This window comes from Hoplias malabaricus, chromosome X2 (assembly GCF_029633855.1).
Source record: "Hoplias malabaricus isolate fHopMal1 chromosome X2, fHopMal1.hap1, whole genome shotgun sequence".
Taxonomy (NCBI): domain Eukaryota; kingdom Metazoa; phylum Chordata; class Actinopteri; order Characiformes; family Erythrinidae; genus Hoplias; species Hoplias malabaricus.
Genome location: NC_089819.1, coordinates 53,643,697 through 53,654,404, shown reverse-complemented (window position 1 = coordinate 53,654,404; position 10,708 = coordinate 53,643,697). Strand labels below are relative to the sequence as shown.

Genomic DNA, 10,708 nt, shown 5'->3' with positions numbered 1-10,708 from the left:
CGGACATTATTCTGAGCGGCACGCACTGTATGGGGGTGGAGATGTCCATCCAGCAGTGCAGGAGGAACGGACAGGTGTACTGTCCTCGCGGCGGCGGAGGAAAGGCGGCTGGAGTCACTTGTGTGGACAGTGAGTGTTTTATAGCAGAGTGTTCATTGCTTCATGTGCAGTAACGACATTCAAGTGAGTATCTGTTATATTTACAGAACACATCTTACAGTTTTAACCATCGTTTTCTCGTGTCTGATTTATTGCTGTCCAGCGGCGCCGGACCTGGTGCTGGATGCTCAGCTGGTCCAGGAGACGGCGTACCTGGAGGACCGTCCACTGCACCTGCTGACCTGCGCTCACGAGGAGAACTGCCTCTCGTCCTCAGCCGTACGGATGAACTGGCCCTACGGCCACCGCCGGCTGCTGCGCTTCTCCTCCAGGATCATGAACCTCGGCCGCGCTGACTTTCGCCCGAGGTCCTCCCGGGACTCCTGGGTCTGGCACCAGTGCCACAGGTGAGAACATGGCGGAGACGGTGGACTGGATGATTTCATTTGTACATGACTTCCTGTTGGGTTTAAAGTTGTGGAAGTATTTCTTTTTGCTAATGGACGTCTATGAGATTTTTTGTTTGGAATTGGGTTTTAGATCAGTGCTTAACTGGGGGCTTTTAGGCTTTGAACAGATACCTCAGGGTATTTTGGTTGTAGATGTTTTTCTATGTGAGTTTCTATAAGGTTTTAGAGGTACATGATGGTATATTGATAAATTATTTATAATTTCCTTTTTTTTGTAGCATTCCTGGCTGTAAATGGAGGTCTATGGGGATTTTAGTTTAATTCTTATCTGTGCTTTTTAGTTGTAAATGTTTTTCTGTTGTGTCACAACATCAGCATCAAGCTAGAGTCCCTGTCAGTGTCTCCCACCAAGGTTGTAAGAAACCTGGGTGTCATGGTTGATGACCAGCTGACCTTCGCAGATCATGTTATCGCTGTAGCTCCATCGTGCCGCTTCTCCCTATTCAACATAAGGAAGATTAGGCCATACCTAAATCAACATACAACACAGCTCCTCGTTCAGACGTTAGTAATCTCCCGTCTAGACTATTGCAACGCCCTCCTGACAGGTCTTCTGGTCTGTGCTGTGAGACCGCTACAGATGATCCAGAATGCGGCAGCACGCCTGGTCTTCAACAAACCAAAAAGAGCACGTCACGCCCCTATTAGTTGCGCTGCATTGGCTACCCTTAGCTGCTCGCATCAAATTTAAATCACTAATGATGGCCTTCAGAGTATTCACTGGCTCTGCTCCCATCTTCCTCAATGGACTCTTAAAACCATACGTTAGCGCCCGCCCTCTTCGTTCCTCAAAGGAGCGCCTACTAACACGACCAACCCCCCGTACAGGTCAGTCGAGGCTATTCTCATCTCTGGTACCACGCTGGTGGAACGAGCTTCCAAGCACCATCAGAGCAACAGAAACCCTCTCTTCATTCAAGAAATCATTGAAAACCCAGCTCTTCCGAGAGTATCTCTTGCACTGAAAGTCTTTCTTTAATGCACTTATTACTTCCTGGCGTACTGCACTCAATGTAAGGTATGTTGTATAAATTGTGCTGTAGTTCGAATGTTAGATCCTCTTTTGTAAGTCGCTTTGGATAAAAGCGTCTACCAAATGCATAAATGTAAATGTAAATGTGTTTAAGGTTTTGAAAGGCTTTCTCTTAGGTTTTTTTGCTATGAATTGTTTGGTTGTGAATGGATTTCTATAGGGGTTTTGTTCAGTAACATAGATATTTTGGTTTTAATTGGCTTTCAATGTGGATATGTTTGTAAGTGGATTTCTGTTGAGTTTTAGCTGAATATGAATTCCTATGGAAAGACATTTTATGAAGGGTGTGATTATTTTTTTTCTGTCAGGACTTTGGTTTTAAATGTATTTCTACAGGGATTTTGCATTTCAGATGTACATTTGTTTGTTTTCTCTTTATTTAATGCACATTTCTCATATTATTGGCCCATGGCTGGTGTCGGTGGGTGTAGTGTTTAGACGCTCTACAGTTTATTCAGCTCCAGCTTGGCACTGAACACCATCTTCTGTTTCTTATTCTTTGTGCTTTGTTGTTGTTTTTGATTTCTGCTTCTTTTTTCATGACACCCACTACCGACTACGCAAAATAATCATCGGCATAAGACACATACAAACACGCAGTCGGCCGAAGTGACCCCCCAGGAACGCCCCCCTGGCGGCTCGGACCAAGTCAGCACCAGAAAGGGCTCGTTCAGAGGGTTTGGTTTCTCGTGGCTCTGGTCCGTCATGGTCCGGTTTCTTTATAGCTGTGGTCAGGATGCTGCGGTCGGCTGGAGGGACAGCGTGCTCTTTCCCCTGCCACTGAACAGAAAAGGAGAGAAAAGATCTGCACGTTTTCTCTCGCTTCTCTCCGTGAAATAACACAGCAGTGTAACAGAGGCGTGTCTTTAAACTCATCCGTCTTTTGAAGGCTGTTGTTACACATTTTTCACTTCTTTGTTCTGTCTCGTGTAGCTCTTTTCCTCGGAACCAAATCACAGTAACTCCGATGACACCCGGTGATTTACGTCAGGGTACGGTTCACACACGGTCTGTGTTTTAGAAAGACAAATTACAACAAGAGGACTTTGATTCCCTGTTACTCTTTGATCTATAGTCTACAGTTGGAAACTAGTTTATGAGGCACTTAGCTGCATAAACCGGCCGTTAATGGGTTAATTCTCGTGTTTTAATGTGAGTAATGTTGTGTGACACAGAATGGCACCCCCCAGCACAATCACTCAGACTGAATTTACAATCAGTGCATCATACAGCCACGAGGAATCAGACTTTCTTATAAATGAGCACTGAGTGGGAAAAATAAATGGCTCCCCTTGAAGTATGAAGTAATGACTGTTGTTTGACAGTATCTTCAGATGTTATCTTTCAGATTCCTCTGTTATAAAGGCCTTTACACTCAGACCACGGTGTGTACATAGTGCTATAGTCCTAAAGGATCACAGTGCTATTGGTTCTACTTTGAATACAACTCTTCACACATTTGTCCTGTGGTTTATTACATTTCTGTCTTTATCTAATTTAATGCCATATTTAAGATCTTTATTTTTCTAAAACTGTGTGTGGTGTGTGTGTGTGTGTGTGTGTGTGTGTGTGTTTCTCTTCCTCTGCGCAGACACTACCACAGCATTGAAGTCTTCACACACTATGACCTCCTGACTTTGAACGGCACCAAGGTCGCAGAAGGTCACAAGGCCAGCTTCTGTCTTGAGGACACCTACTGCCCAGAAGGTGGGTCCTTTGAGATCATTAAAGGCAATTAAACATTTTTATAGCATAGATATGTTCATACGTACGGAGGGAGACCGTATAATGTGCTCTGTGTAAAAGCTATGGCATGTTTTATTTAAGAAAAACACTAAAACGAGTGAAAAAATCCATATTTTAGTTCTGTTTCTGTATCTTAGAGAATGATAGTAAATCCACAACCCATAGTTTAACCTGTGTGTTGTGTCCTTGGTCGTTATGTCCTATGTACATTATGCTCTAATTTGCATACGAGTCATGGCTTTTTAAAACGACAAGCCTTTAGTTTAAACACTTGATACGTGTGGTTCAGCGAGTTCGGAACTCAAATCTGAACTCTGAAGAACCGCTGAGGAGGAAAATTCATTACCACAGGGCTTTTGCAGTTAAAGAAATGAAAGGAAACAAAAAACTTGAGGTTACGCCAGGGCCATATGATGTGGTCAGAGAAAAGCACCAAACACGCTCCTGTCTCCTTGGCGACAGGCCTTTCCAAGCGCTACGCCTGCTATAACATGGGGGACCAGGGCATCTCCGTGGGCTGCTGGGACACGTACCGCCACGATATCGACTGCCAGTGGGTGGACATTACTGACGTCAGGCCGGGAGACTACATCTTCCAGGTCAGAACACACACCTGACACGTCTCTAATCGGCACAAACACGGAGAGGGAGGTGGGTAGAAATACCTGGGGGCGCTGGGGGGTAGGCATTCCCTGTGATGACTTTCTGAGAGGAGCTTTCAGAGACATTAAACTCTTCAGACGGTAATGTATCATTGTAATACAAAATTCAAATATTCTCCCGCTCTTTTGTCATTGTGTAGTATTCAAAAGGACAATGAAGTATAAGAATGAAGTATTAATACTCTACATTCACGATGCCTCACATCGAAATCCCCATCTGTAATTCGTCTAAACCCAAACTCACACGTACTTTTGGATACAATATTGTCCCCAAGAACAGAACAAAATGGAGCTCATAACGAATGCAGACACCAATAAATTCTACTCTTTTCGGGCTATTTTTGGTTGAAAATGAGAGTTTTCATATTTTATACGACTCAGCAGTTTTACCATAAAATGACAAAAGAGCAGGAGAACATTTGAATTTAGAATTACAATTATACACTACACAATACGTCCTGGGGTAATTTCTGTTGTTCAGAACGATCATTTCTGAACCCAACAAAGCCTGGCTTTGAACATGTTCATTACACATCTCTCTCTCTCACTCACTCTCTCTCTCTCTCTCTCTCTCTCACTCACTCACTCTCTCTCTCTCTCTCTCCCTCACTCTCTCTCTCTCTCTCTCTCTCTCTCTCTCCTTCTTTCTCTCTCCCTCCCCCCTCTCTCTCCCTCTTCTCTCTCTCTCTCTCTCTCCCTCCCCTCTCTCTCTCTCTCTCTCTCCTCCCTCTCTCCTCCCCCACACAGAACAGGAGATGGAAAGGTTGAAATGACCACTCAGGAGCCACTCAGGCCCCTGGGGATGCGTGCTGATGACAGTGTGTGCAGTGTCTGTTCTGTTGCAGGTTGCTAGTGTTTGTCGTGACACACTGGTTACTGTTGTCTGTTTGCATTTTGGCTGAAGTGCTTCCACAAAAAGAGGGAATAAATGAATCAGCCCCAGAGCTTCGTTGCCAGCGTCAATTAAGTGAAATAACCTTGTTAGCAGAGAAAATAACGACGTTTAAAATTAGCATTGTACTGTACAGGAGGGCATTTATTCTCGCCCTGAAAGTCACATACCTTTTTTGTTTTTTTTGCTTTAATTGTTCTCGACCCTGTTCCCGTTGGTTTTCTTGGCTGGAGGAGCTCTGAGGCCTGGCCAGTGATGGAGGGAGTAGATAGGGGCTGTAGCACTGCGTGCTTCCACATGTTTCAGAGGCAATTTTTTTAAATAAACGGAGGGATTCAGCCTCAGTTTTAAGGCTTCTCCAGGCCTGCTATTATTGTAAGGGTTCAGAGCAACAGCTGGCGGAGGAAAGTCCATGAGTCAGCGTTTTACTGCTCTGTGAAAGCACTGCACCTTGTCTGCTGCTGAGAACTGAAAGGAGTTTAAGGCCTTTAACAGGGAGCTCTTCTCATTACTGCGTTCATTCAAACGCTTTAAACCGAACCACTCTAATAAAACACAATGGAAAGAAGCTGGATGTCATGGGACAGATGAAGGTGATGCTGTTTTAGTGCTGTGCCGTGGCAAAAAATAAACACCATCAGGGCTTCTTTTTTTGGACACGGATCAAAATGGAGATTTTCCATTTCATCCCTGTACTTAGCCACTATCGTCTCTGCCTATGTTTCCCCAGTGCAGCAGCAGCACGGAGACAAACATAGCATTAAAACTAAGTGGGAAAATGGCAATACCATCTTTATGATAAAGTTTACAGCGCAGATCAAAGTGTGATTACTCAGCTGTGTGCTGGGATACACTGGTTGCTGAGAAACCGTGCCATAAAGACTGAGAGCGTTTCCATGCGAAGGCTCTGGGCGTGCTCTCTGGAAAAGGCCCAGGCTGCGGCGTGCCTGTTTTAGAAAGCATACATTTACCAGCGTTACTCATCGCTGCCTCCAGTTGAGCCTCTGTGATTGCAGTCATTTAGGAATCAGCTCTGCAATCAGACGCCACTCTGCGAGATCAGACTGAGCTCTCAGCACCAGACCAACACTGAGAGGGCAAACAAGTCCTCGGACACGTCTGTTTTTGTGATTTAATTTACTTCCAGTGCTTTTATCCACTTCAGGTTTAGACACGTCATGTCTTTTGACCTTGAGTACGAATTAGAGGGTGTATTAATATATGTATGTATCAGTAAACAAAAACTATGGCTATGAGAAGTCAGATACTGTGTGTGTGTGTGTGTGTGTCTGTCTGTCTGTGTGTGTGTGTGTGTGTACAGCTTGTTCACTTAGAGCTAAAACCCTTAGCAATAAATACTGATTTGTATTCATTTTTAAACAATAATTTTATTTGGCATAAACTACACAATTGCAGAAACAAAACAACAATAATTAAATTTCACATTCAAACAAAAGGACAGCACAGTGGTGGAGCAGGTAGTGTCTTTGTCACAGCTCCAGGGGCCTGGAGGTTGTGGGTTCGAGTCCCGCTCCTGGTGACTGTCTGTGAGGAGTGTGGTGTGTTCTCCCTGTGTCTGCGTGGGTTTCCTCCAGGTGACTGTCTGTGAGGAGTGTGGTGTGTTCTCCCTGTGTCTGCGTGGGTTTCCTCCGGGGGACTGTCTGTGAGGAGTGTGGTGTGTTCTCTCTGTGTCTGCGTGGGTTTCCTCCGGGTGACTGTCTGTGAGGAGTGTGGTGTGTTCTCTTTGTGTCTGTGTGGGTTTCCTCCGCGTGACTGTCTGTGAGGAGTGTGGTGTGTTCTCTTTGTGTCTGTGTGGGTTTCCTCCCACGCTCCAAAAACACACATTGGTAGGTGGATTGGGGACTCAAAAGTGTCCGTAGGTGTGAATCGCCCCGCTCCCTCGTCTGAGTCTGTCCAATCGCAGCACTGGACCCAAACCAGCACTTATGTGAGATTGTAAGATGAGGTTAAATGCAGCAAACCAGACACAATGAGTGCAGGGAAATAAGAGAACCGAGTGAAAACTGCTAAAAACCAGAGTTTCTCGTTGCTAAAAAACAAAAAGTAAATACTTGTTTGTCCTCAGTCAAGTCTAATGTGTTCATATAATGCTACAAAGCAGCTTTACAGAAAGTGAGATTTAAAACTAAATTAAATTTAATGAATAAGTGCATTAACACCTGGCCATATTTGACTGTTGTACAGTAGCAGTGTCAGGCAGTTGTTAACGTTATAAGAATCATAACCCTGCAATTAATTAATTGGTCAGTATATGTAATGACGTTTTTGTCTCAAACCCCTTTGTAGTTTGTAATTGTCTGTTTTTAAGGGGCTACGCATGGCCCTCTCCACATGGAAAAATGAGAGTCAATGTGTTATTAAATATGAACTGTTAAAGCCCTGAATATGGAAAAGTCATCTGGGCTTGCTTTCTCTTTCATAAATGCACTGTGTGTATAGGGAGACGGAGGAGATGGGGAAAAAAAACAATGGCAGACTGTTTTAATGATAGCCTCACATCACAAACCCGGAGCTCAAACGTGGCCCTCTGGGCCCCCTCTGACAGCACTGTGCACTGTGAAGCAGGGTCTGGTCTGAGGAAGGCTGGACCATGGGTATTTTCCTTTTGAGTCACAGGGGTCAATGCTGGTCTTTGTTTTCTGTAGGTTGAGGTTAACCCCTCGCTGGACATGGCCGAGTCAGACTTTGAGAACAATGTGATGCGATGCCGATGCAGGTACGACGGAGGGAGAGTTTACATGTACGGGTGTCACACAGGTGAGTGACCTGTTCTTTAATTAACCATTGCTTCAGTTAAAGCAGATACTCACACGATAAAATAGAATGTAATATATGACAAAATGGAAACTGAGTAGTCTTGAAACCACTGATGAAACAGTGAGTGAACAGCACTTTCTCCTCCCTCAATCATCATTTGGCACCATACCGTCTCCTGCTCTCTGGACACTGAGGTGGCTGCCCACTGCTCCAGGTGTATGGATGCAAAAATAGCTCACCTGTGTGTGTCAGTGTGTGTGTTTACTGCCATGGATGGTTTAAATGCAGTATTTTAGTTATGCACTTACGAATAATTCTAACTAAATACTACCCACCCCTGACAAAGCTTAGTGAAAAACTACTGGAGGCAAGAGTGTGATATAATATTGTCTTTATACAACATACATCACAATTTAACCCATCCATGGCACACACAATAACACACACGTAGAGGCAGGCATCACCAGTGCCCAGGTAGGAGTCAGGGGTTAGGTTCCTTAAGGGAACTCAGTTGTGGGTTGATGGAGGAGACATCACTGTTCCTCCCACTTCACAAAGAGATCAAACTTAGAGAAGTCTCTTATCCAAAGCCCGCTTCTGTAAACATTAGAATTATGAGAGTGGGGTATTGGGGTGAAGCTTGAGTCATGCTTCTTCATGCATCTTCTCCTCCAGGTGATGCCTACAGCGCAGAGGCGGAGGACCTGTTTGAACACCAGCGCCAGATTTCCAACAACTTCCTCTAGATCAGAAGAACCGGACGGTGAAAAAAAACAGGACTCTCTCTCCTTTCTCATCCTCTCATCCCAGTTGACGGAGAGGAAGAGGAAGGACGTGGACAAGGCAAAGACAAACAGATTACAGGCTGAGGGCTTTCTGGATTTCGATTAGGTTTAAGCAGAGGACCGAGCTCACTTTGGGCTTGTTCTCCTCGGTGAAAACGGATACTTTTACAGACTGAACACAATCCATCTATTGGCTCCGCTGGATCTCACCAGCCGTTCCTAACAGCGGTTACTTGAAGTGGACCAAAAGAGAGGAAGCATGTTAAATTATTAGATGGGGGAAGGGTGGGGAGTAGGAGAATATATAGAAAATAGAGAGAGAAGGGAAATCCTATCAAAGGATTGGTGCCAGTGGGTTTTGCTGGATGCATCTATCGTAAGTGCATTAATCGTAAACAGGATTTCCACTGATTTTTATTTAAATTTCTGCACAAGTAAAACATTAAGATGTAAAGACGGTTATTCGTGGTTCGTTTAACGTGAAAGGCTTTGTTCTAGAATCGTTCACACTGGTGGTGATGGGAACCAGACGTCCGATGGGAGTCTCTGAAGCTCCCAAATGGTTAAGAAAGCATCTTTTTAAGAGAAGATTCCAGTCTGAAACGTATTTTTTAAAAAGATAACGGCAAGATAACGTTGTAAGACCCATCGATAAAACAGTCAAGGTTCGGGAAGCAGGTTTGAGACTGAACGCTTGTGTTTACCCAGACAAGGGGAGTGAAGGAACAGCACTTTCTCCTCCCTCAACATCCACGGCTGAATCGCCCTTGAACACGTCACACCCGGCTGCTTCCCAGGCACCGTGTACAATGGGTTAAATGCACGGTCCAAATATTCTTGTACTAATTTAATTCGAGTTCTCAAAGATTTCACAGACCTCCCGATATGTTACATGCAGATTTCCGTGGTGATTTTGGAGAGTAAAGGAAAATATTACATCTGCGATGAAGACATGGAGACATCTGGTTCCTAACACCACCGCTCTATTCACAAACTCTTTCACAATAATCAATCTCAAGAACTTTATTTTTATATTTTAACACCGCTTTACGCAGAAATTTGAGGAAAATTGTGGAGTTTCCCTGTAGTTTCTAATTTCTTTCATGTTTAAAGTGAGAAAAACCAAAGGGAAAATGAGTTGTGCTTAAAAACAGGAAGCACACTTACCGTTTTAAATTCTTTCCTTTTCCATTGCTTGCTTCTGTAGCTTCCCTCAGAGCTCTACGCTCCTCGTGCCATTTCCTTTTTGCAGTTTTCTATAGTGAATATTTACACCTCGTTAATAATCAGTCTCAGATGTGTTTCAGTGGCTGAACAAGTGAAACCGATTTTAAATTAAAGACGCTCTTAGCTGCACTTGAAGGAACTGGCATACGTCTTGCATCATGTACTACCCCATATTTACTACAGACCGGTCCTAGTAGTAGATCTCCACTATGTTTACTTTGTTCCCTTATAGCAAAACACACAAATAAATATTAGGGCGTCTGCGGGTTGAAACACACATTCCTGGACCGCAGAGTGATTCACACGTTAAAGTCGTCTGTTAGCGGTTAGCACTGGGCAGTTAGTGTTCTCCTCCAAGTGTGTTGAGCTCCAATGACAGGTGCTAGTCGTCTCCACCCTCTCAGCTTGCTGGCATTGGGTAATTAACTCTAAGGAATATCCAGAGTAACAAAAACCAAGCGCCTTGACCCCCCCCTGGAGCCGCAGACAAGGTTCTGAACGTGGCCTAGATCTTAAGTCAGCATTCCTGTCCCCGCCGGTGACGTTGACACTCAGGCGACAGACGCCGTCACCGGTAGATTATCGTCATTATTTCACGCAGCAGACACCAGTGATAATTTAGTGAAGAGGCTCAGAATTGAAACACTAGTGACCCTCAGCTGCAGTTGTGTTGGTGCTATGTTTAATGCTTTGATAAATATGTATATGCTTCATCATTGATGTATTGTCATGTACAGATTTATTTGAATCATGAGTTTTATTATATAAATATCTATATATATTCTGGTTGGTCTAATTTATGACAAACTGACCTCTCACCTTTTTGATACTTTGTCTTTGTTGTTGAACTTTATATCTCTGAAGAACAACGGGTCAGTTTTTGACATGTTTTTTTCACTCATACTTGAAAGTAATAAACATTTGTTTCGTGAAATATCTTAGAGTTCGGGCGAAGATAATTTCATTGAAGTGCCGTGTGGAGAAGTTCATTTCTTTACACTTCAGGTATCTGACCT

At 43.9% G+C, this 10,708-nt stretch overlaps 1 protein-coding gene across 1 annotated transcript in view; it reads left to right on the top strand.

Annotated features, from left to right (window-relative positions):
* LOC136676626 (lysyl oxidase homolog 4) overlaps positions 1–10,363 on the top strand; it is a 41,200-nt gene extending 30,837 nt beyond the window's left edge. Inside the window, exons 11-16 of the mRNA XM_066653738.1 lie at positions 1–129; positions 263–506; positions 3,194–3,309; positions 3,811–3,947; positions 7,569–7,680; positions 8,356–10,363. The exon at positions 1–129 is cut by the window's left edge and continues 34 nt beyond it. Of these exons, the coding sequence (XP_066509835.1) occupies positions 1–129; positions 263–506; positions 3,194–3,309; positions 3,811–3,947; positions 7,569–7,680; positions 8,356–8,426 (809 nt within the window). The 3' untranslated portion in view covers positions 8,427–10,363. The remainder of the gene's footprint in view (positions 130–262; positions 507–3,193; positions 3,310–3,810; positions 3,948–7,568; positions 7,681–8,355) is intronic.
* The last annotated feature ends 345 nt before the right edge of the window (positions 10,364–10,708 follow it).